At 49.9% G+C, this 24,052-nt stretch overlaps 3 protein-coding genes across 6 annotated transcripts in view; 2 read left to right on the top strand and 1 right to left on the bottom strand.

Moving 5' to 3' along the window:
• Aifm3 (apoptosis inducing factor mitochondria associated 3) overlaps window positions 1–13,582 on the top strand; it is a 28,157-nt gene extending 14,575 nt beyond the window's left edge. The window contains exon 20 of the mRNA XM_048785093.1: window positions 13,572–13,582. The gene's annotated coding sequence lies outside the window, so the exon portion shown is untranslated. The remainder of the gene's footprint in view (window positions 1–13,571) is intronic.
• Window positions 336–18,543, top strand: Lztr1 (leucine zipper like transcription regulator 1). Of its 2 annotated transcripts, XM_015500362.2 has the most exons (21): window positions 340–885; window positions 1,294–1,356; window positions 5,039–5,095; window positions 8,073–8,152; window positions 8,568–8,676; window positions 9,246–9,329; window positions 10,095–10,152; window positions 10,818–10,957; window positions 11,940–12,141; window positions 12,543–12,698; window positions 13,119–13,229; window positions 13,974–14,066; window positions 14,219–14,314; window positions 14,399–14,552; window positions 14,822–14,991; window positions 15,168–15,324; window positions 16,130–16,256; window positions 16,349–16,498; window positions 17,151–17,256; window positions 17,325–17,405; window positions 17,640–18,543. In XM_015500362.2, exons 1-21 carry the CDS (start codon window positions 686–688, stop codon window positions 17,754–17,756), a joined length of 2,511 nt encoding a protein of 836 aa, XP_015355848.1. In that variant the 5' UTR covers window positions 340–685; the 3' UTR covers window positions 17,757–18,543. The 2 variants fall into 2 exon arrangements, with proteins under 2 accessions (XP_048641046.1, XP_015355848.1); XM_048785089.1 differs by lacking the exon at window positions 13,974–14,066 and having other exon boundaries at window positions 336–885.
• Window positions 18,544–20,206: 1,663 nt separating this feature from the next.
• On the bottom strand, window positions 20,207–23,840 carry LOC107154691 (THAP domain-containing protein 7-like). Of its 3 annotated transcripts, XR_007341274.1 has the most exons (4): window positions 23,202–23,840; window positions 22,921–22,990; window positions 22,723–22,785; window positions 21,782–22,579 (listed from the first exon to the last, which is right to left on the bottom strand). XR_007341274.1 is itself a non-coding variant. In XM_048785096.1 (3 exons), the coding sequence occupies exons 1-3, from the start codon at window positions 23,128–23,130 to the stop codon at window positions 21,242–21,244; spliced, it is 330 nt and encodes a 109-aa protein (XP_048641053.1). In that variant the 5' UTR covers window positions 23,131–23,840; the 3' UTR covers window positions 20,207–21,241. The 3 variants fall into 3 exon arrangements, 2 of the variants coding, with proteins under 2 accessions (XP_048641053.1, XP_015355851.2); XM_048785096.1 differs by lacking the exons at window positions 22,723–22,785; window positions 22,921–22,990 and adding an exon at window positions 20,207–21,275 and having other exon boundaries at window positions 22,424–22,579; window positions 22,991–23,840; XM_015500365.2 differs by lacking the exons at window positions 22,723–22,785; window positions 22,921–22,990 and having other exon boundaries at window positions 21,590–21,918; window positions 22,424–22,579; window positions 22,991–23,840.
• Window positions 23,841–24,052: the final 212 nt, after the last annotated feature.

A 24,052-nucleotide genomic window follows, 5' to 3' on the forward strand; every position in this document is an offset into this window, starting at 1 on the left:
GACAGATACCATGCTTTTCATAGCACTTGGAGCTTTCTGAATCCTCGTTTAGCAGGTGAAGAAGCAAAGGGTCTGCTATTAAGTGGAATAAGAAGTCTGAGGCACTGAGCTAGACTTGCTTCCCAAAGGGGAGATAAGGCAGCCGGGGGCTGGGGGCGGAGGAAGGCGGGGCGGGTGGAGGCTGGTCTCGAAGAGCAAGCAGGAAGAGAACAAACAGCTCGGCCGCCAGCGACCCGGAACCCTCCATCTAGGATCCCAGAAGCTGCAGACGATCTAAGCAGGAGCCACGCGTAGGCGCAGGGCATGCCGGGAACTTCGAGCCCGCCGCCGCTTAAGGTTAACCGGCGGGGTGGGCCTGGAAGGCGCCGGGAAGTGCAGTCCTGACAGATTGGGGTGGAGCCATCGCATTTACTGGAAGGGGAAACCTGGGCCCTGTATTTCGCCAGAAGTGCTTTCCGCAATGTTACACGCTCCCGGCAAGGTCGGCCACCAGATTCCACATTTACCCCAGCTGTCATGAGGAGTGCTAGACTCGTCGGGAAGTGTGGGTTGCCTTAATCGTGACGCTGGCCGGAGGTGCGGCGCCGTTGGCGCAGGGCTCGCTGGGAAATGTGGTCCCTTCTGGCGGTCGGGGCGGTGGCCGCCAGACCTGCAGACAGGGTGGCCAATCCGGCGTGCACCCGGGATGTCTGGGCCGGGTGGCTCCGGGGGCCCGATCGGGGCCGGGGCCCTGGCAGGTGGGGCGCGCTCCAAGGTAGCTCCGAGTGTGGACTTTGACCACAGCTGCTCAGACAGTGTCGAATACCTGACGCTCAACTTCGGGCCCTTCGAAACAGTTCATCGGTGGCGGCGCCTCCCGCCCTGCGACGAGTTCGTGGGTGCCCGGTACGGCGGGATTCTGAAAGCACTGGGAGTGAGGAGGTCCCAGGATGGGGCCTTGGGGCGAGGCTCGGGCGTCAAGTCCTGGAGTAGAATCTGGTAGTGGGTCGGGGTGTCCAGGGCAGAGAAAGGTCTTTCTAGGTAATCCCCAGAGTTGGGTGACTCTTATTTCTCTATAGTAGGGGTCCCACTAACTTTGTGGAGGGGTGGGAAGTCTAGAAAATCCTCTGGTGGTGTCGAGCATCCCCATGTACAGGGTCCTTTGGGGTTGTGGTGGAACGTAGGTCTCTGTAGATCTTGGCAGTTGAGAGATATTTTCTAACTTCTGTGGCAGTACCACAGGTAGTCCCATTCCTTGGGTGCCACCCACTAGTGTCCTGGCTTTACCACCATCCACCTCTTTTTTCTTTCTAGGCGCAGCAAGCACACAGTGGTGGCCTATAAAGATGCCATCTATGTATTTGGTGGGGATAACGGGTGAGTCTAAGTATCAGGTGTTTGGACCAGGTAGGGAGAAGCAGTGTGGTCTCAGATTGGACCTGTGGAGCTCCACTGCTATCTTTCCAGACATTAGCAAGTACTGTAAGCTTTAGTTTACCCTCGTTGGGGTTACCTGCATTTACGTTGCAGATTGTGGTGAGAATTAAATGAGATCCTGCCCTCAAGTCCTCCTCACAGCATTTGGTGGGTAGCGCATGCTCAGTCCCTCTTGTTTTGAGTGAGTAGATGTAGCTTTTTTTTTTTTTTACTACTTTTATTTTATTTATTTATTTTTATGTGGTGCTGAGGATCAACCCAGCGCTTCACCCATGCAAGGCGAGCACTCAGCTGCGGAGCCACACCACAGCCCCAGATGTAGCTTTTTTAAAAATATATATTTTTTAGTTGTTGATGGTCCTTTATTTTATTTATTTATATGCAGTGCTGAGAATCAAACCCAGTTCCCCACACTAGGTTCGATTCTCAGCATGCTAGGCAAGCACTCTACCACTGAGTCACAACCCCAGCCCTAGATGTAGCTTTGAAAAACACATATGTACCCTTGCTGCCAGCCTTGCCAGTCACTTTTTTCTTTCCCCAGACTTCCCTCTGGGCTTTATCCACATGCTTACTCTGCAGCCAAAAAGTATGGAGCAGTTTTATTTATTTTGTACATCTTCCACTTTTTTGTGAATGTTTTCCTGTATTGCATAGACTCCTAGTAAATAACTTGATAATGATCTAATGTTCAGTTGGTGGGCACACCTCCATTCACATGAACTGCCACCAGTTAAGTTGTAGTTAGTTTCTCTGTGCTGAGGGTGGAGTGTCTATACATTATCCATCCTGCTCGTGAGTCCTAGTTCTGCCTCTCAGCCTCAGAACCTGGCCTGAAGCCCAGAAAGGGCATTGTTGGGGTTGGGGATTTAGCTCAGTGGCAGAGCGCTTGTCTAGCACGCGCAAGGCCCTGGATTCGGTCCTCAGCCCTGGAAAAAAGAAAAAAAAAAAAAAAAAAGCCAGAAAGGGCATTGCAGCCTTAGTCCTGTAGGACTCCTTGGGGGCACTGACCTGAGGTTGGAGGGGTAATTTGCAATCATATCACGACCTACACACTAGACAGAAGGGCCTCCTTGGCCATGACCCCCTGGTATCCAACCTGTTTCTGCTAGTCTCTTTTCCCAAGGGCAGTCAGGGGGATCTATTTACAAATACAAGTCAAAGTATATTCCTCCTCAACTCATAACCTTGTGACATCTCTCTACCTCTCTGAATAGAAGCCCAAGTTCTCATGACAGTCTGTGATGCCTATACACTTGTGCCTCCCACTGTTCCTCTGCCTATTCCTTTGCTGCACAGGGCCATTGTGGCTGCTTTGATACCTTTAGATTGTTCCCAACATGCTCCTACAATAGCTCTTTGCATTGGCCATTCCCTCCTTTTCACACTTCCTGCCTCTCTTCTGATCCTCCCTTTGAGTAAGGCCTTTCTTCACTTCCTTTACCTTTTGCCACCTCCATTTGTCCCTGAAGCACACAGATGTTGGATATAATCTGTGTCCTCTGCTATGTCAAGGCCTGTGCTCCTTTCATCCCAGTATCCTAGCACCTAGACAACTCAATAAATGTCAAAAAGTGGGATGAAATAAGAAAGTGGCATCTACTCAGAGATATTTATTGGAGCCTTAACAAGAATCTCCCAAACCAAAAAAGGCCTTGATGTCAATCACAGGGTAGTAGGTGGGAAATGGGGAACCTCTGTCCTCAGCAGTATTCTGTAGTGGGTAGTTGTGTAATAACTATGGAGCAATAAGTAGAATAGTCTTTGCTATGATGTGTCAAAAGATAAAATCACCGCAGGGCTGGAATTGTGGCTCAGTGGTAGAGTTCTTGCCTAGCATGTATGAGGCACTGGGTTCAATTCTCAGCATTGCATATATATAAGTAAAGGTTCATCAACAACTAAAAAATTTTTTTTCAATAATATAAAATTACAACTAATTAATTATAGAGCTCTTTGGCTTTTAATTTTTATTCATGAATTGAGGCAGCCTCCATTCTACAGATTAGAATGAGAGTTCTCACTGGACAAGAGCAACCCAATGGATCTTGTAAGGTGGGAACAAGGAAACTGAACAAAAAGCTGATTGGTTAACATTAGGTTACTTCAGGTTACCTTTTTTATAAGGGTTAAAGCAGAGGGGATTTCCTTATTACACTAAAGGAGGTAGACTGGAATTAATTGTTTTTAGGAAAAACTGATCTGTATTGGGATCTCTCTGCTTCTTTAAAGTTCCAGTTTATGAAGCATTTGGCATGAATACCTTCTATTTTGGTTTGGTTTCTAGCTTCCCATAATTTTTTTTTTTTTTTTTGTGGTGCTGGGGGTTGAACCCAGGGCCTTGTGCATGCAAGGCAAGCACTCTACCAACTTAACTATATCCCCAGCCCAGTTTTTTCTTTTTTTTCTCCCATATTTTTGTTCAACAAAGGAGACACTAAGAAACAGGTTACAAGGTGTTGTATATACAAAGCATGATGATGCATGCCTATAATCCCAATGATGACTCTGGAAGCTGAAATGAGAGGATTGAAAGTTTGAGGCCAGCCTCAGCAATTTAACAAAATGTTGTTTCAAAATTAAAAAAAAAAGAGAAGGAAACAGGAAATTTATCTCCCTTAGGTTGCAACTCTGTAGCCTGCCAGTAGACTGTCAGATCAACGAGATCAAAGAAAGATGGCCTCCTCCTGGGGCAGGATTGGGGATGGGGTGGGGAAAAAAGGAGGATGGGAAGGAATTAGCCACAACATTAACTTGCCAGCTCCTGAATTCCTGGCTGTATGGTCTCAGACACAACCTTTTTTATTTTTTTAAATTTTTTTTAGTTGTAGTTGGCACAATGCCTTTATTTTATTTATTTTTATGAAGTGCTGAGGATCGAACCCAACGCTTTACCACTGAGCCACAACCCCAGCCCCCAGGCACAACCTTTTATCTCCCAGGCTGTTTGTTCTTCTATAAAATAGAGTTTGGAGGTCACCCATCTAGTATAGATGGAATGAGACCCCAGGGGGCACCTGGCATAAGTCCCACCTAAAGCTGGTGCTGGGCTCCTGTTGGTTTGCAGCCCTGTAAGGTGGTACAATGGCCAGTGAATTTGTTTCCCATTTTATTGTATATTTAATGTAATTGTTATATTGGTTTTGCAATTAATAAAGAGATGTTAGAAAGATCAGAGAGAGGCAGAGAAGCATCTCATTGTGGTGGTGCAGCATCTGAGGGAAGGAGGTTAAGGCAAGTGAGTGGGGATTCTTGAGGCTGGGGTGAATGATGAGTCTGGCCTTTGGACTATTTCACATCCTCATGGCAGCCCATGAGTAGGCTCCTGGTGGCTGGGATCATGCTTTGGTTCTGACTCCATGTGGGTTAACCTTGCCTGTGTGGCAGCCCTGGTTCCCATATCAACTGGGAAGCCTTCTTGGTAGTCATCACTCTTGTCCCTCAGGCATCAGTTGGTTGTCTTACCCTGGCCAGGTCCAGAGGTAAGTGAGCCACCCCAAAATGGCCCTTTCTGTTATCTCTTGCAAGGTCTGCATGCAATACCCATCTCTAGAGTCCTGGTAGGGCAATGCCCCACAAAGCACACCTGGCTAATGCCACCCTCTCTCTGGCTGCCTTTTAGGAAGACGATGCTCAATGACCTCCTGCGTTTCGATGTGAAGGACTGCTCCTGGTGCAGGTGGGCAGCCTTCCATGCTCTAAGACTCTGTTCTTCCTTCTGTGCTGTGCTGGGACTGGTTGCTGGCAGAATCAGAGAGAAGGATCAAGGAGGAAAGAACCAGAGCCCCTGGGCCTTTGGGATGTCACAACCAGAATCTCTGAGTATTTTCCTGCATTTCCTGGGTTTCTGTTCTAACTACCACTGTGATTGATTATTCTGTGATTGAAACTAAGGGGTCTATTTGATCTGTCTGTGAGTCCCCAAATTCTGCTGCAGGAGAGCCCCTCAGTTACCAGAACTTCTCCTGGGCCAGGGATTCCTGTGAGATCTGACTTGAGGCAGGGGAGAGTATCAGTTAATGAGTCCTCTCAGGATTGACTCTGTGTTGGTGCAGGAAGCCACCCAACGGCTAGCAGCAACATCTTTTCTCCCTTCCCTGCTCCATGGGGCCCATTTTCTGCCAGGAGACCCCACACTGGCAGTAGGGTTAGGGTCTAGCTACCCAGAAAGCCAAGACATATGATTCCAAGTTCAAGGACAGCCTGTATAACTTATTGAGACCCTATCTCAGCATGTACACCCTTACCAACCCCTTCTACATAGATATCTGTCTCAGCTGTGTGGCCTCCAGTGAGAGACACATGCCCTTTCTGAACACTGCATATTTGTGCCCATCCGCAGTAGTCCAGCCCCTGCCTGGGAGCAGCTCACAGCTGAGGGGGAAATATGAAGTATCTCCTAGAATCAGGAGATACTGGGCTTTCTGAGCTCTACCATTTTCTCAACAGAAACACAAACCCATGGAGCCCATTGTGGCACCACACTCTATTCTGTGGGCCATTCCCTTGGTCCCAAGCAGCCCTTTGGGGTGGGGTCTTATTGTCCTTTTTGCCAGAGGAGGATGTCAGTGCTCAAAAGATGCCAGAACCCTTAGCCACACAGGGCTGCACCACTTGGCATCACCTACCATATGCCCAGGAGCTTTGATAGCACTTGGAATAACTGTAGAAGTAGATATGTTTTTTCTCTATGATACAGCTGTTAAATGATTGATTTTAATTTTTAAAGTCATTAAAGAGCCGGGTGTGGTGCTATTCTGCTGTAATCAATCCCAACAACTTGTGAAACTCAGGCAGGAGACCAACCTCAGCAACTTATAGAGACCATGTTTCAAAAATAGAGCCAAGTGCCATATTATATGCCTGTAATCCCAGTGACTCAGTAGGCTGAAGCAGGAGAATCATGAGTTCAAAGCCAGCCCCCGCAATTTAGTGAGAACCTAAGCAACTTGGTGAGTCCTTGTCTCTAAATGAAATATAAAAAAGAGGCTGGGGTGTGGCTTAGTGTTAAGAGCCCCTGGTAAAAAAAAATAAATAATAATAATAATAATAATAATAAAATAGAAATGACTGGGGATGTAGCTCAGAGGTAGAGCACCAAAAAAAAAAAAGAAAGAAAGAAAAGGAAAAATCACTCTTAAGGCTAGCTGTAGTGGCATACATCTATACATCTATAATCCTAGCTACCCAGAAAGCCAAGACACATGATTCCAAGTTCAAGGACAGCCTGTAAAACTTAATGAGACCCTATCTCAAAATAAAATTTAAAAAAGGCTGGGCATGTAACTGAATGGTAAAGTGTTTGGTTAGCATGTGCAAGGCCCTGGCATTAATACCCCACTACTGGGAGGGAAATCACTCTGAAGACTTTATAATTCTTTGTCAAACTTTTCCCAGAAAATGAGCAGCACCAAATAATCAGTGCAAATGGGTTTTTAGTTCAGTAAATAAAATTTAGTGACCTCATGCTGCAGAATACTTAGAGCTGCTGAGAATGGCCCTAGTCAGTCCTAGTGTGGCATGGGGTCACTAGTGATATTCTACTGTCTAGTTGAAAATGCAAGTTACAAAATATCCATCTCATTAATTTTATTAAAAAATTCTTTGGGGGCTGGAGTTGTGGCTCAGTGGTAGAGCACTTGCCTAGCATGTGTGAGGTACTAACTTTGATTCTCAGCACCACATAAAAAATAAATAAAATAAGGGCATTGTGTCTATCTATAACTAATTAATTTTAAAAAATTCTTTGGGGCTGGAGCTGTAGCTCAGTGGTAGAGCACCTGCCTCGCACATATGAAACACTGGGTTTGATCCTCAGCACCACATAAAAATGAATAAATGAATAAGTAAATAAATAAATAAATAAATTGTGTCCATGTATAACTAAAAAAAAAAAAAAATTCTTCACAGACATGGTTCAGAGTTATGGAGGGAGGACTCCTAGCTATTGATAGTGATTTTCTGACAATGGAATTATGCAAGAGTTTTGGTGCCCATTGCTTTTTTTTTTTAAGTTTCTATGAGCCAAGTGGGATGGCTAATCCTAGTGGCTTGGGAGCCTGAGGCAGGAGGATTGCAAGTTCAAAGCCAGCAATTTAGCAAGGCCCTAAGCAACTTAGTAAGACCCTATCTCAAAATAAAAAATAAAAATGGCTGGGGATGTGGCTCAGTGGTTAAGCACCTCTGGGTTTATTCCCTGGTACTAAGTAAATAAATAATAAAAAATAAAGTTTCTATCAGATGTGCCACTTTTTTTTTTTTTTTTTAACAGTATTGGGGGTTGGGGATAGAAGTCAGAGGCACTTTATTCATAATCTACACTCTTAATTATTTTTTGAAATTTTGAGATAGGGTCTTGCTAAATTGCCCAGGCTGGCCATGAACTTGTGTTCCTCTGGAATTACAGGCTTACATCCCCACACTCAGCAAGTCATCACCTTTGAAATGCAAAATTAAAAGGAAACTAGGTGCCATGGCCTACCCTATAGTCCTAGCACTCAGAAGTCTGAGGCAGGAAGATCTCTTGAGCTCACAAGCTCAAGGCCAGCCTAGGTAGTAAAGAGACATTTAAAAAATTGAAGTGTGAGGGTTGACACCCTGTGGGGACATGGACTATCTGGCTGATCTTGGTGATACCACCCTTGTACCTACTATAGGGCCTTTACTACTGGCACCCCACCAGCCCCTCGATACCACCACTCAGCTGTTGTCTATGGGAGCAGCATGTTTGTTTTTGGTAAGTAGCCTTCTACTCCCTGCTGGGCCTACAGCTGCCCTGTCCTCCTGCCAGCCTTCTCCTAAGATGGGTCTTCTCATATCCTAGATTTCCTAGCAGATACTTTCTGTTCACTCCTCAGCTTTGTCCACTGAATTGCTTTGAACTCCTATACTGGGCAGGGGACCCCTTTCCCTAACTGTCTTGAGCCCATGGGGTTGGGTCATCTGCCTCTCTGAGGGATGGAGCAGGAAACAGTGTCCTGTTTATCTCTGTATCCCTAGAGCCCAATACCAAGGCAGGCAGATAGTTGTTGCCCCAGTAATTTATAGGTGGATTTCCAGTTGGTTCACTTCAAGTGGGGCCAGATTCTGTCCCAGCTCCTGGAGTTTGAAGATATGCCATGAGTGTGATACTTTTGCTCTCTCTTTACCAGGGGGCTACACTGGAGACATTTATTCCAATTCTAACTTGAAGAATAAAAATGACCTCTTTGAATATAAGTTTGCAACTGGCCAGTGGACAGAGTGGAAAATTGAAGGACGGTGAGAGACCTGTGGGACTAGGAGGAGCCTGGATGGCAGCAGGCCTGAACTTGGCTTTCTCTTATGTTTCAGACAGGGAGCCCAAGGCTGGGAGAGCCTGAGGGCATGAAGTAGTCAGATAGTCGGTCACTTACCCCAGGTATCCATATTCAGTTCTGGATGCCCTTCTTTTAGAAGAAACCTGATGTGTTGCTTTGTGAGTACCCCCTTTGGTATTTTGTGGAAGCTGAAAGATAATACTCTGCCTCTGTGAACATCTGAGTTTCATTTTTGTTTTTGAGGTGTTGAGCATTAAACCCAGGGTTTCATGCATCCTAGACAAGTGCTCTATCACTGAGCCATATCCCCAGCCTTACATCTAGTTTTTGTATCTAGCTATCATCCAGGCCTCACAAACCTACCTTCTGGTTCTGTTGCTCCTTCCCAGTGCCCCAGAAGTGGCCATCAGAGCCCCATTGTCAGGAATATGTGACCTTAGCAGTCCAGCTGTGGTTTGTATCCCACTATGTGGGACTGTAAGCTCTGTCCTTTACTGGATGGCTTCCTTCTTCACTCCCTTTTCACTTTAGGTTGCCAGTTGCCAGGTCAGCTCATGGGGCCACGGTGTACAGTGACAAGCTGTGGATCTTCGCTGGCTATGATGGCAATGCCAGGTAGGCAGTGGCCTGGCCTGTGTACCCCATCTCTGAATGTACGTAGGTACACAGTGAGCTTTCCTGGAATTTGAGAGCTCAGTCTAGGAAAGGTCAGCCCGGTGGATTTTGAGTGCTACTCTGGGGGTTTCCCAGGAGGGGGCATGGTTGGAGGAGAGGAATTTGGGTAACTGGAGGTGAGACTGCTGAGTGGGACCCACCACTAATCCTGTGGCCCCTTGAGTAATCAGATGATGTTATTTGGGTACCACCAGGAAGAGGGACCCTGAGGGGCTCAGTACATGGGTGGGTGGGCAGTGTCAGGGCACAGACCCAGCCTTAGGTTCCTGCCTATATCACAGGCATTTTCCTTCTAAATTTAGTTAATTAGTTTTGCTATATTTTTCTGATTACAAAAATAGTATGTGCTCATTCCAAACTTTAGCATTGTAGAAATTCCTAGTGATACAGTGGTAGTGGTGATTTTTGTGGTATCTACAGTCTTCTCCTTGCTGTGGGGGAGAATAGCTGAAGAAGCTGTGGCCCTGTTCCACTGTGCCAGATGTTGTATATGAGGTTACTTGTTCGTATCTGGGTAGGGGACCTGGAATGGCAAGGATTTGGTGCAGTTCCTGCTCCCACACCCAGCTCCCATGTCAAAGCTTCACAGGTAGTCCCCTACTTACATGGCAGGTTGTTTTTCCCTGCATTCATTTGCCCTGGCCAGGGCCTGGTCTACCCTATCAGCCAGATCCAAAGGAATCTGATCCCACTGTCCTAATGCAGGTTGAATGACATGTGGACGATTGGCCTCCAGGATCGGGAACTCACGTGCTGGGAGGAGGTGAGGTGCTCAGAGAGCTGCTGGGGTAAAGACAAGGGCTGCTGGGGGGTGCAAGAAGCCAAGGTAGGGTGGCAACAGAGGCTGCTTTCTTGCCTTTGCCAAAGCCCAGCTTCACTGTCCTCCATGACCTGGCAGGAACCTCAGGACCAATTCTAGCACCAGTTGCACAGTGACTGAAGACTTTTAAGTCTTCGGGCTGAGGATGTGGCTTAGTGGTAGAGTGCTTGTGTAGCATGTGCAAGGCCTTGGATACAGTCCCCATTACTGAAAAAGGCAGGGGGTATGACACTGAGTTATGGATGGGCAGAGTACTGTGTGTTGTGATGATGTATATGAGTCTGGTCTAATCTACACTTATTTGAACATAGTGAGGACAACTTGCTCTCTGGTGTCCTAATTACTGGAGTTTCCCCTAGGACTTTCCTTTCCTTGTAGAAATGGATGATTTTTAACCTCTAATGATTTTACCCTCATGGTTTTAACCCCCACTGGTCAAAACCATACTCACATATGTGGATGAGATGGGTTATAAGCTGTTCAACAAAAACTGGTCTATGAACCCTCATTCACAAAGCTTCAAGAATGAAGGTCCCACCCTATAAGTACATAGATATGTAAGCTGAGGTTCTGTGAGAGCCTTGGACTGAGTTGCACCCCCATCCCAGGTGGCCCAGAGTGGTGAGATCCCACCATCTTGCTGCAACTTCCCTGTGGCTGTGTGCCGAGACAAGATGTTTGTATTCTCAGGACAGAGTGGAGCCAAGATAACCAACAACCTCTTCCAGTTTGAATTCAAGGATAAGACGTAAGCACTCTGCTTGGGGAGGAGGCATAGTTAATGTCCTAGCCTGTTTCTGATAGCCATGGTAGCCCATCTTTCCAAGCTCTCACATATAGCAGGAATATATAGCCTGGAGCAGGGATGTGTGGCACACCCACCAGGCCCCTCAGGTATGGCTGCAGCTCAGCAAAATAGGGTCTGGACCAGGAACCCTGGCTGAGCCTCCCTCTGGAGGACAACTCCTGCCCTGTGAGTGGCTTGATCAGTCCTACCAATAACAAATGGGACTGGTACAGCTGTCCTGTGATGGCAGAAGATGGGAGAGGTGCCCAGGCCCTGAGAACTTCTGTCCTACACTGTCCTTGGCTGCCAGTTGACTTTTCCCCTATGATGGGGCTCTGTCCTCTGTCACTGGGAGTGAATGGAAAAGAGGGAACATGGGCTTTGGAGGTGACTCAGGAATTACCCTTTAGATTAGGGATAGGTAGGAGGAAGGGCTGGTATCCCTGGTGGAGAGAAACCTCTTTGGGTGATGGGCAGGGGTTGGCAGCATACAGCCACATGGATCTATTAGCCAGGATCTATTTTGGTTCTTCAACTTACTTAGCAAAAGAGACAATTTGCTGGAGGTACTGTAGGAGCAGCATTAGCAAGTGGGATCCAGAGTGGGGACTTGGCAGTCTGCTCAGCAACCCACAATGGCACAACTCCATTCCCCAGAGAGCAAACTGCCCAGAGGTCAGTTTCCCATACCATCACTGCTTCCTGCTTCATGTCAGAGGGAGGGGGGCTTTTTTCAGGACCCCATGAAGTTGGACAAGGCTGGTGGTGTCAGAGATAAACAGGGCATGGAATTCTGGGGACCCATATCCAGGCCCTCCCTTGGGATCCTGAGATGGTCACCACAGGAGTTGCAGGGGACTTCACAGGGGGAACTTGTTGTGGGGAGGCTTTGGTAAGGAACAGAATTCCTACCCCAGCACTAGTTTACTGTTGTGTGCTCCAGGTGGACACGTATCCCCACTGAACACCTGCTCCGGGGCTCCCCGCCGCCCCCACAGCGGCGCTATGGACACACCATGGTGGCCTTTGACCGCCACCTATATGTATTTGGGGGTGCAGCTGACAACACTCTTCCCAATGAACTGCATTGCTACGATGTGGACTTCCAGACCTGGGAGGTTGTCCAGCCTAGCTCTGACAGTGAGGTGAGCACTACCAAGCTATGGAGTAGGGGTTCCAGGGGGTCCTGACCCACTGGCTGGATGCCAATGGCTCTCACAGCCTCAGGGGGCTCCCAGGGTTCCAGAAAGTCAAGAGGAGCAAGGCCAGGACACCCTGGGCCCTCAGCCCTATATGCCTGCCCCTCTGGCTCTAGCCCCTTCTGCAGTCTTCAGGTTTTTAATATTCCATGTTCCATTCTGTCTGCACTGTGCTGCTGTCCTACAAACATTATGGGGAAACCTGCTTTGATTGCTGCCTGGGCTCACCTTCACAGCCCTCATCCTGTTCTTTTTCCCTCCTTCTAAACCCACAGCATGCTCTGGCAGGGATGACAGCCTACCCAGCCCTTGCTGACTGGTCACATACCCACGTTTCTCCCCACCAGGTTGGTGGGGCTGAGGTGCCGGAGCGAGCTTCCACTTCCGAGGAAGCACCCACCCTGACCTCTGAGGAGCGGGGTAGCTTCAAGAAGTCCCGGGATGTGTTTGGCTTGGATTTTGGTACTACCTTACCTAAGCAGCCCAGCCAGCCAGCCTCAGAGGTAAGGGGCAGAGACACTTGTTAAGGCTCCATCACTCCTTGAAGCAGATACTATGATGAACCTGTCACAGATAGGGAGAAGGAGGCTCTGAAAACTGTTTAGAGTCACTCAGCAAAGGAGGCACAGGGCCAGGAGCCCATGCTCTGTTGGCTGGACCAATGTCCCTGGGGGCTCCAGACTTTGCCCTCTGGGGTCTGTTCATCCTGAGGGTCTCATATCTCATTCTACCCCACTCGTCCACATGGCCCTGGCTCCCACTGTTGTCTGCAGTTGCACTCAGGAAATTTGTAATCTCAGAGACTGGGTTGTTTGGCCTCTCCTTCACAGTCATATCCTTGCCCATGGCTTAGCCACCACCAACCCCAGTGCTGGAAACTATGCCCCATCCCTTCCCCTCTGCCCACTTGTCACCCTCCTTAGCTGCCCAGCGGGAGGCTCTTCCATGCAGCTGCTGTCATTTCTGATGCCATGTACATCTTTGGGGGCACCGTGGACAACAACATCCGCAGTGGGGAGATGTACAGGTTCCAGGTATGTGGCTCATGAACTTGTAGGGCCTACTGGGATGGACAAGCCCCAGTGATAGAACACTGAAGCCCAGTAGGTAGGGGCAGGGCTTGTCCAAGGGTGCCTGTTGATCACTGAGCCTAATGGGATGGAAGCCTCTTTAAGGCCAGTGATGGGGGGTGATGGCTCTAGGTTGAGGGAAGGCTGAGGTGACACTAGGAGTAGGTCACTGACCTTCAGTGCAGAATGGACCAGGCAGACCCCCAGCTTCAGAGCAGGGTAGGGAAATGTGAGGGAATAAGCTGACCTGGTAGATGCAGCCTGGCTAGACTGAGCACTGGGACCTCCAGGACACCCATAGCTTAGAAGAGGGTAGACTCTGGATTGACACTATTTTCCATGGCAGCTTCTTCCCACACTTGGAAGAACATATGGTCCAAGCAGGAGTCCATGGGACAGTGGAAGATAGAGGTATACTGATGGAGCCAGCATGAGTACTTAGGTCCAGGCAGTGGAGATGCCACAACCCTGCCAAAGTCTGGGGAACTAGCTTAAGGCAAGGAGTGGCAGTGAGAGTACCCTGCTGGTGTGGAACCAGTGGGCAGTTGCAGGCACTGAGGCCCAGAGCAAGGTATGCCTGTGGGTAGAGAGATAACTCCTCCCTTTCCTCAGCCAGGCCTGTCTGCCTTTGCACTCTGTGGGATAGCATAGGCTGGACAGGAGCCTCAGGGTTGGCCTGCATGGCAGCACTGGGGTCTTCTTCTGCAGTTCTCCTGTTATCCTAAGTGCACGCTGCATGAAGACTATGGGCGGCTGTGGGAGAGCCGCCAGTTCTGTGATGTGGAGTTCGTGCTGGGTGAGGTGGGTGCCCTTCCTTAAGCCCAGCCCCATTTGCTGAGTGGGAACTTCTCTCTGAGGCCCAGCTGACCACATAGTGGTGACTTCCCTAGCCAGCTGGCCTTTGTCCCTTGGAATGAGGTTCCTGTACCCTTCATATATCATTCTTTATGTAGAAGGAAGAGTGTGTGCAAGGCCACGTGGCCATTGTCACGGCAAGGAGCCGCTGGCTCCGCAGGAAGATCATGCAGGCACGTGAGCGATTGGCTCAGGTAAGATTTCCCTCTACTGCTGAATTGGGTAGCTGTGTCCATTATTCACTGGGGTTCCCTTGAGCTCCTTTCTTTTCCCCTCAGAAGCTAGAGGAGGAGGCAGCCCCTGCTCCCAGGGAGGTTCCTAGTGGAACACGGCTGCCCCTGCTGCGTGTGGCCATTCGGGAGGCTGAGGCCCGACCCTTTGAGGTGCTCATGCTGTTTCTGTACACCGACAAGATCAAGTACCCAAGGAAAGGTCTGCGTGGTGTGTGGGTGGTACAGTAACAGGGCAGGGGGTGACAACAGAGCTAGAAGGTGGGTGTGCTAGTCAGAGGGCATTATAGACAGACCCTCTGAGGCTCAGAGGCTGTGGTCACTCTTGATTACATGTGATCACAGCAGCCAGCATGGGACCCAGCTGACACTCAGCAGTCCTGACCCAAATTCATCTGTGAGGGAGCCCTGGGCTGTGTCCCTAGGCTTCCCTTCCTGGGATCCCTAAGGCTCAAGGACTTTTGGGTGCAGGCCATGTGGAGGATGTGCTGCTCATCATGGATGTGTACAAGTTGGCGCTAAGCTTCCAGTTGTGCCGCCTGGAACAGTTGTGTCGGCAATACATTGAGGCCTCTGTGGACCTGCAGAATGTACTGGTTGTGTGTGAGAGTGCTGCGAAACTGCAGCTGGGACAGCTCAAGGTGCGGGCAGGGGTTAGTGCTACTGCTGGGATCATCTGCCAGCCTGGGGCTCTGCTGGATGGGGTGGGGCATGCATGCTCAGGCTGGGTCCCAACTCTGCTCCCTGCAGCAAGCCCCTTGCCCAGCTTGGGGCCTTGGGCTGACCCCACTTGCCTGCCCGGGCCTGTCTGTCCCAGGAACACTGCCTGAACTTCGTGGTGAAGGAGTCCCACTTCAACCAGGTGATCATGATGAAGGAATTTGAGCGCCTCTCATCCCCACTGATAGTGGAGATTGTAAGGCGGAAGCAACAGCCACCCCCTCGCACCTCCTCAGACCAGCCCATGGACATTGGTAGGGAGCCCTTATTACCCTGCACTGTGGGGAGTGATGGATAGTGTTGGGTAAAACACTTAGGAGCCATGGAGGCCACCTGCTAAGCTCTTGGGACACGGGGTGGATCTGTGGCCATGTGCTGCTGGGCACAGGGGCAGGGATGGACAGGGGAAAGCAGGCTCCCTCATAGAATCTCCCCAGTCCCCCCAGGGCTTTCCATAGCAGGCTATGCAGCAGTGAGCCTGGATTCCCTAAGCCCATTTCTGGGTTGAACATGGGTACTTCTTTCTGCCTGGACCATCAGGTCTGATGGTTCAGGGTCAGTGATCAGCCACTGAACATTTGTTTTAGATACAGTGATGGTTGAGAACAGCCTCATATATTCCCAGTGCTTTCTTGTCTCCTCTCACTCTGAAAGAGATGTTACAGGCTCCTTCTTTCTCCCAATGTTCCTTGGAGCCCATGCTGACCCTTGCCACTGACTCTTGGTCATATCTGGAGACACCAGAGGTCAAGTGATAGGCCTAAAGGAGGACACAGTGGGCCAAGTTGTGGAAAATCAGATGTTGGTAGTGGCAGGCCTTGGGACTATCTTTGGGAATGCAGAGGTCCAACTAGCCTGGGGAACTGAGAGGAAAAAATAGAGACTGGAGGCTCATCTGGCCTTGGGAAGCTTTGTACAGGGCAGCCATGTGGGCTGACATGTGAAGAGGCAGTGCCTGTGGGGTCCTGAGAGTAGAATATAAAATAGCCCCTTTGATCAGAGTCTGCTTGGGGTGTGGAGGGGCCACCTGCTCAGGGTCCCTCCACATCTACATTCCAGGCACATCTCTGATCCAGGACATGAAAGCATACCTGGAGGGGGCAGGTGCAGAGTTCTGTGACATCACTCTACTGCTAGATGGGCATCCACGGCCAGCTCACAAGGCCATCCTGGCAGCCCGCTCTAGGTGGGTCAAAGGCCTATACAAGAGGGCAGGGTGGAGCCCAGGTGTTGGCTTCCTTCTTCTGAGAGATGGGCATTTGCACCCCCCTCCCACAGCTACTTTGAGGCCATGTTCCGGTCCTTCATGCCTGAGGATGGGCAGGTGAACATCTCCATTGGGGAGATGGTGCCCAGCAGGCAGGCCTTTGAGTCCATGCTGCGCTACATCTACTATGGAGAAGTCAACATGCCGCCTGAGGACTCCCTGTATCCTCATAACTCAAGACACTCTCTGGTCAGCACTGAGGGGTCATAGTACCCGCCCTTGGGCTACTTTGGGGTCCTGTTGCCCTGTCTTGGCCAGATGGGGGTGGACCATCTCTGCATTCTAGAAGATTTCTCAGTGCCTGGTGCAAGGTGTCTAGAGCAGATGGGCAGCTGGTAGGGAGGGTTCGTATCCTGGGAGAATGGTGTTGGCCATTGTTCTCTGAAACAGGCAAGCAGGCAGATAGGAAGTGATTTCTCTTACTTCACTTCAGTGGTGTCAAAACCTTTCCCCCACTCTTTGCAGTGCTGGGTGTCTAACCTAGGGCCTCATGTATGCCAGGCAACTAACTGCTTGACCACTGAGCTACATTCCAGCTTCTTCAGTGGGGTTTGAACATGAGGTACTAGAATGCCTGTTGGCTAGTGAGGCTATGGAGAAGTTCTGCAGATGTGCATGAGAGAATGAGATTTGTGGTTTTCTTTGGATCTTGAATAAGACCTGTTTAGAGAATCAGCCAGTATCTGCATCTGGATGAAGCCCTAGCCCCTGGTGTATGAGGCTCCTGAAGCACATTCCTAGGGGAGAATGGAGACAGCAGCTGGGTGGGCATATGGGCTTCCCTTGGTCAGTGGCTCCTTAACCAGCCTCCAGCTACCTTTTTGCTGCCCCCTACTACTATGGCTTCTACAACAATCGGCTGCAGGCATACTGCAAGCAGAACCTGGAGATGAATGTGACTGTGCAGAATGTGCTGCAGGTATAGCCCACCTCTCCCTCTGGGGGTAGGGGAGGTGGGACAGTGCCTCAGAGTTACTGCCATTGCAGATCCTGGAGGCCGCTGACAAGACACAGGCACTGGACATGAAGCGGCACTGCCTCCATATCATTGTGCACCAGTTCACCAAGGTCGGGGCCTGTCTTGATCCAGAGCTCATGAATTCAGCCCTCCTCATCAGTACTTCATGGAGGTGGGGGGTGCATCTGGGCTGGGCCAAGCAAACTATACCCATTGGCCACTGTCTGGTCCTCAGAGTCAGCCCAAGCCCAGAGAAGGTTGGGCCCCAAAGAACTCAGCCACCCACCTTGGCCCTTTTAGGAATCTGGTTCTGTCTCATTTTGGCATTTTGGTCATCTGTACAGGTCTCCAAGTTACCCACACTGCGGTCACTGAGTCAGCAGTTGCTGCTGGACATCATAGACTCTCTGGCCTCACACATCTCTGACAAGCAGTGTGCAGAGCTGGGTGCTGACATTTGAGAGCACCATTGGTATCAAACCAGCATGGAAAATGATGCCAGATTGGTTGGCCCACTGCAAAGATTGCTCTGGCCATTCCTGTGTCTGCAGTGTAGCTGTTCCTGTGGAGTCAAGGATCAGGGTGCTCAGAGCCTCCAAATGGAGCTCAGCAGGTGCAGGGGACCCCAAAAACCTCATTTCATTGATGTGGACAAAGGACCCACAGGGTTGGAATAGTGAAATAGATCCCCTTTTAAGCTTTACCTTTTCCTGGGTGGGAGGCCATGATTGAAGTGACTGGGACACTACAGGAGACAGGGGACCTGGGCATCAACTAGTAATGGGGAGACTAGAAGGTTAACTTCAGAGCTGGGCATGGGCTTTGGAACACTCAGCCTGGCCCCTGTGGTCTTATGGATTCAAGAGTAGTTTCCTGTTATAAGGGCCCCTCTGACATGGTGAAAGGGGCTTGGCAGAATTACTGTGGCATAAGGGAGTTCCCCTGCACACTGCCCCACAACTCTCAAGAGAAGTCCATGTAAAGAGTCCCTCTGCCCACCAGGACTTGTGAATACAGACCAGTGACAGGAGGTCTGCTCTTGACTCTGGAGACTAATTTTGGAGTGAAGAACCCAAGGTCAGTTCCCAGCGCAGCATAGTCATGCTGGGCTAGGAGTGGCTTCCAGAAGGGCTGCAGATTCCCAAATCATCTCTGTGTAGGGGCAAAGCAGAAGTCAGCAGAGATGCTCCCAAGTATTTAATCTGTCATGGGCATGCTTCCATTAAAGTCAAAGCAGTGCTACCTACACACACTGTTATTGTCTCCATTACTGACCTGCGGTTCTCAACCTCTGTGCCCTCCCACAGTGCAGCACAGGCTGTGCAGCAGCCTGATGGTTTGGTTGACCCCCCAGACACAGGTTCAGCCAGTCTTGCCTTTCTATCTATATATGCCCTCCTACCACCTGGTGTCACCCAGTCAAGAGAGAGAAAAAGTATAGGTGGTGTCCAGGCTGGCCCCTCCCCAAGAGCCCTGCAGTAGGGTTTTTATGATCCTATCTCTGTTGGGTCCCAGGGAAGGCTACCCTCTTGCCTGGGCAGGGAACTGAGGAAAGATCAGAAAATCATCCTATTATCTAAATAGAACCCGTATCAATCCATTCTGATGGAGGAGGCTCAGTTGTGCTTTTCCAGGAACCAGAATGCAGGACCTGCATTGTCCTATCAGGAAGCCAGAGTGTACCTTGGGAAACATCTGTTCTCTTCTGACACATTTCCCTCCTCTGGTTGAGCTCCACCCAGACATGGTCCTGCCATGGGCCCCAAGTGGCTGCAAATAGGTGGAGGTAGGGTATCCTTGCAAGATAAGCAGGGAAGTGAAGGAGGTGTGGAGCAGAAGCTGAAGCAGGTGGCTAGCTGAGTGACAGTCCCTATGAAGGAGCAGCAGGCTAGAATTGAGAAGACAAGGGGCAGCCTGGGTTGGGCAGTAAGACATACCAGGTATAAATGACTCATTGTGCCAGAGTCACCTGCCAAGTTTCCACCAGTTGTAGTCTTATCATACCCCCAGGGCAGCCTTGCCAACCCTGTCTTAGAGAGACAGGCCTGGAAGCCTCACGAACAATAATCTGTAAACCCTGCTCTATGGAGACCCTTGTAACTGGACCCTTGAGTATCTCTTCTAGGCGAGATAAGAATAAATTAAATTAAAGCAAGTATGAGAACATTGTTATGACCAGAAAGTCAGGTGTGCTCCTTGTGCTACAAGGCCAAGGGGACTAACAGGGAGAGACCATGCTGGTATTAAGAATCAGCCTATGCATTTTGCTCTTTGCCACTTCACAAAATGAAGACTTTCAAGTTCTCATTTACTGAAGAAAAATGATACTGAGGCCAGGATCTATCTACCTCCTCTTCCCAAACTTGCAGGATCTAATTTTTTTTTCTTGCTAGGCCTCATTACTAGCCAAGCAGAGCATCCACAAGTCAGTGATAGTCATCATCATTCCCTTTTTTTTCTGATGGAGACCAACCAAATATTAAGCAGTGCAGGGGATAGCCTTCTGACCTGCCAGGCAGGTGAAAAGAAGCTTACTGTGCCTTTGTATATTATGAATGTTCTTAAAGGGGCTGGCTTGCTTCAATCAAGATTGTTTCAAGACCCAAGTTAAAGACTGCTTGGCACTGTGCAGTGGTCCATACAGATACTGTTCTGTCCTTCAGAGAACCCTATGGGGCAATGAGTTGTATAAACAGGAGTCTCTAATACCTGTTCACCTCTGAAACACTGAAAGGGGTAGTTAGGGTCTAGAGTTGTGGCAGAGTGCTTGCCTAGCATGTATAAGAACTGGGTTCAATCCTGAGCACCACATAAATTATTACCAGCTAGCGAGGCTGGCGACCTGAGCTGGGTTCACAAGATCTGGCTGCACCAGCAACTTATGGTGAAAGAAGCACTCAACACACAGAAATACATTTTGCCTGCAGGACTCAGGGACAGTTCTCGACCTTAAGGGTCTGTTGGAAAGAGAGAACTTGCACCTAGATTCTTTATTTTAATGGGGGGGGGGCGGCACACAGAAGGAAGTTCCATGGAATGTTCTTTCCAAATAAGGCAAGGGGCAGGTTTCAGAGGATTGAGTCTAGCTTCCTGATGTCTTATGGTCAGCAGATTGACATCTTGGCTAGTCACAGGCACGGAGAGAGGAAAGTGCATATGTGTGTTGCACAGCCCAAAGAGCATATAACACCAGGCCAGTCCTCCCATCCGCTCGAATGCTCATAGCTCACACAGTCCATGGCTCGCTTGCAACAATGAATAAATTAAAATAAAGGCATTGTGTCCATCTGCAACTAAAAAAAAATCTTAAAAATTAGGAACCAGGATCTCAGCTCCCCACAGCCAATCATTTTGGGTCTCTCTGGGGACTGCCAACACTGTCTGGTGGGAACAAGGTTCGAACCCTGAAGTGAGCCAGATAGCAAGACAGCCTTCTAGAATCTACTTTTATATGGTATCTGGTGGATCACATAGGTCCAATTCTGATCCTGTGCTTGGTAGACAGATAAATCAGGATGTTAGAAACTTCAGCCTTGATGGGTGGATCCTCCTTCAGATCATGCTGCGACTCATCTGCACAGCAAAGTTCTACACATGCTCCTTCAGAGTCTGGCGGATATCTGCCTGTGCCAGCTTCTGATGCAGGTTTGTCAGCTGCAGCGCTGCTTCTCTGCCTGCAAGCCTGGAGCTGGCACTGGACCTTCTACAGAATACTGCCTACCTGGCAACTGGTCATTTAGAACATAGGCTCTGATGGAGGTATGGCAAGAAAGTTGAAGGGGAGATAGGATAAGGCTTGAGAGAGGGATGCTACTGTTCTGGTAAGGGCTGGGCATCTAGAGAACCTAGAAAATCTGGGAAGAGGCTCTCAGATCCTGTGAAAGAAAAAGTGGCAGGTTCTGAGGCTTTTTTTTTACAGGAAAGCAGGTGACATCAGCAGGAGGAGTTACAGAATGGAGCTGCGGAGCCCTTCAAAGCAGCTGGAGAGAAGAGAAAAAGAGACCAACAGACCACATTTCACAGCACTGACCTAATACATGAACCCCATCAGAAAATTAGTATAATAAAAACCACATCTGGGTAGATACCATAAAGCCCTCTTTCTGTCATGAGATGGGAGTAAGTGGAGGGAATCTCTGACCCACAGAATATACTGTTTCGGATATATATATATATACACACATACACACACACACATATATATTTATATATATTTTGTACCAGGGATTGAATACAGGGGTGCTTAACCATTTAACCATTGAACAACATCCCCAGGCATTTTTTTTTAATTCTCTTAAGATACTTGGGGCTCACTTTATTCTCACCAACAATTCAAGAATATTCTATTTTACACTGAATGCATTTTTATTTTTTAATATAGGGCCTTGTTAAATTGCTGAGAATAGCTTTGAACTTGGACTCCTCCTGCCTTAGCCTAATGAACTGCAGTGATTATAGGCAGGAACTACTGCACCCATCACATACCACTTCTTCCATTCTCAAATCAGGTAACTCTGGGGGCCGCTTGGAAAACTGGGCCCCTTGGTCTTGGTTATCCAGTGCAATTTGGAAAAAGACTCAGATATGGTGGGAACTGCCCCTTCCTTCAGCCTGTGATAGCCACTGTGGGGAAAAGCAGCCCTAATGAGCTGAAGAACAAGTGCTGCCACTTGGGCCATCTCCCTCTGGTACCCAATACAGCTTCCCTAGTACTGGGGTTGTGGCAGGCTAGAAGGCACATAATAAACAAGTTTGAGAAAATGCCACGTTAGGCAGAATCCCACCAATCTCTTAAAGCTGAGATGGATGAAGCAGCTCCACCAACAGGGCTGGACAGACCAGCCAAAAAGAATTCTTTTTGTGGGCTTGCTGGGAGGCCTGGGTGAGGAACATTCCCTGGAACAGCTGTTTTTCTCTGGTGTTACTGGCAAAGTGAAACTGGGAGTGCGCTTTACTGTACACAAAGGGGAAGGGAAAGCAGCACTTTTGGAACCATGGCTGCCTGTCCACCTGGCAAGCTGTCCTCAGGGCAGCTGCTCAGGGACTGCCTCTTCAAGACACAGCTGCCCGCTGTATACTATGCTGACACCCCACACCCTGCCCAATGCTGGCTGGCAAGGAAGCCCACCTGATTCCCACCAGCCCAAAGCAGTTCTCCTCAAAATGTTTGGAGCAGAAGTAGATGTACTCAGAGGCAGGGTCCCACAGGCCCTGGCCGCTGGGGTCCAGCCGCTGACAGTTGGCCAGCCACAGGCTACGCCTCGGATTGTCCTTCTTGGGAAGTCTGCAGAACCACAAACCCATGAGAACCAGGCTGCCGGAGCCCCTGGGCTCATGCTGTTCAAGTTCCCCAGGGAGGAAGAGTAGGCCCTGCACACGCCGCCAGGAGACCTCCCTGTGACCCTGTCGAAGAAGTACCCCCGCTACCTCTGGCACAGACCAGGAAACTGAGCCCTGGCGAAAGCAGGCAGCGCGCTCAGGGTCCGCTGGCTGGGAAGAGAAAGCACCAAGTCTAAGCCTAGTAAGGGTGGATCGGACTCGGGCGCAAAAGGTCCGCCCCCTTCGCCCGCCCACCCACAGGTTCAGGCCTCAAGCGGCCTGGAGGAAGGGGAGGGACGAAGGCACCTTTGCGATTCCAGCGGAGGTCGACAAAACGCATGCGAGACGTCTCGCACTAACACGCACGCGCGCCGACCTGTGGAAAGAGATGCCGCGGTTGCGCGTCTCGCGACTATCCCGTGTGCAGCAGCCGCCGGCCGAGCAGAGGCGCGGCATCTCGGGGAAGAGGCGGGAGCTTGGTCGCTGGCGGCCGTCCGGCCCCCGGAGTGGCTTCATGACCCCAGCTGTCACGCCCTCCAGGGAAAAGTGTCTCGGAGGGACCCCAGTAGCCCGATCTCGGACCAAACCTGTTCCAGCCCGTTTTCCTTGAGTTCTGTCAGCGGCACTCACAGTCCCGCTATTGCTGCGTAGCGGAATTCTCGCGAGTAGTGGCGCTTAACGGGCGCGAACGGCTCTCGCGAGCAGGGGTGGGGGGTGGGAGGGTTGCGGAAAGAGTTTCCCAGCCGGCTGGCGCTGGAAGCAGCGGGCTTTGTCGGGTGTCGCGCCTGCGTCGTCCGGTTAGGACCCTGGGATGCTCGTCCCACTCCTGGGATGCTCGTCCCACTCCTGGGATGCTCGTCCCACTCCTGGGTCTTTCCTTTGTCCAAAGGCCAGCTCTTCGTAAACGCTCCACACGTTTGAAGGGGCTTCCTGGTGCTGGTCCGTGCTGCGTGTCCACGATGCCCCGGGATCCTCGAAAGCCCACCGTCACCCAAAGGAAGGACTCCCTAACTCAAGAAGGCGCGCGCACACAGACAAACGGGTCCAGGACTCTTGCGAAGAAAAACAACCCACCGGAACCCTCTGCTCAAACTTGACACATCTTTCCGGGGGCGAGGGTTTGAGGGAGTGCTTGCAGGCTGTGGCTCTTGAGTACACTTTGGGTAATTCTGGAGGTTCTGTTGTCTCCCACAGTGGCATGCGAGCAGTGGAGGAAGGCTAAGAACGCATGTGGAGAAGGAAGGTAGGAACTGGGTTGACACAGCCCTAGGCGGAGTCCACTGCACCCCGAATGATTACTGGGTGAAACCCTTCACGATGTTGGAGGAAACAGATATCAGTGTGTCTGCCAGACAAGAATGCCAGGAAGGACTAAAGAGAATGCTCAGATTGAAGACATTGATAATTCCCTTAAGAAGCCCTTCCGAAGCCTTTCTGG

The sequence above is a fragment of the Marmota marmota genome, unplaced genomic scaffold (genome assembly GCF_001458135.2).
Source record: "Marmota marmota marmota unplaced genomic scaffold, marMar, whole genome shotgun sequence".
Taxonomy (NCBI): domain Eukaryota; kingdom Metazoa; phylum Chordata; class Mammalia; order Rodentia; family Sciuridae; genus Marmota; species Marmota marmota.

Excerpts from the sequence above, each read along its gene's own strand:
- Lztr1 (XM_015500362.2), top strand. The coding sequence starts at position 686 with ATGTCTGGGCCGGGTGGCTCCGGGGGCCCGATCGGGGCCGGGGCCCTG. Across the intron at positions 15,325-16,129 it reads AGACCAGCCCATGGACATTG|GCACATCTCTGATCCAGGAC; the intron begins GTAGGGAGCCCT and ends TCTACATTCCAG. Across the intron at positions 17,406-17,639 it reads TTGTGCACCAGTTCACCAAG|GTCTCCAAGTTACCCACACT; the intron begins GTCGGGGCCTGT and ends TCATCTGTACAG.
- LOC107154691 (XM_015500365.2), bottom strand. The coding sequence starts at position 23,130 with ATGAAGCCACTCCGGGGGCCGGACGGCCGCCAGCGACCAAGCTCCCGC. Across the intron at positions 22,580-22,990 it reads CGCGGCATCTCTTTCCACAG|ACTTCCCAAGAAGGACAATC; the intron begins GTCGGCGCGCGT and ends GTGGTTCTGCAG. Across the intron at positions 21,919-22,423 it reads TTTGGGCTGGTGGGAATCAG|TGGCTATCACAGGCTGAAGG; the intron begins GTGGGCTTCCTT and ends TTTTCCCCACAG.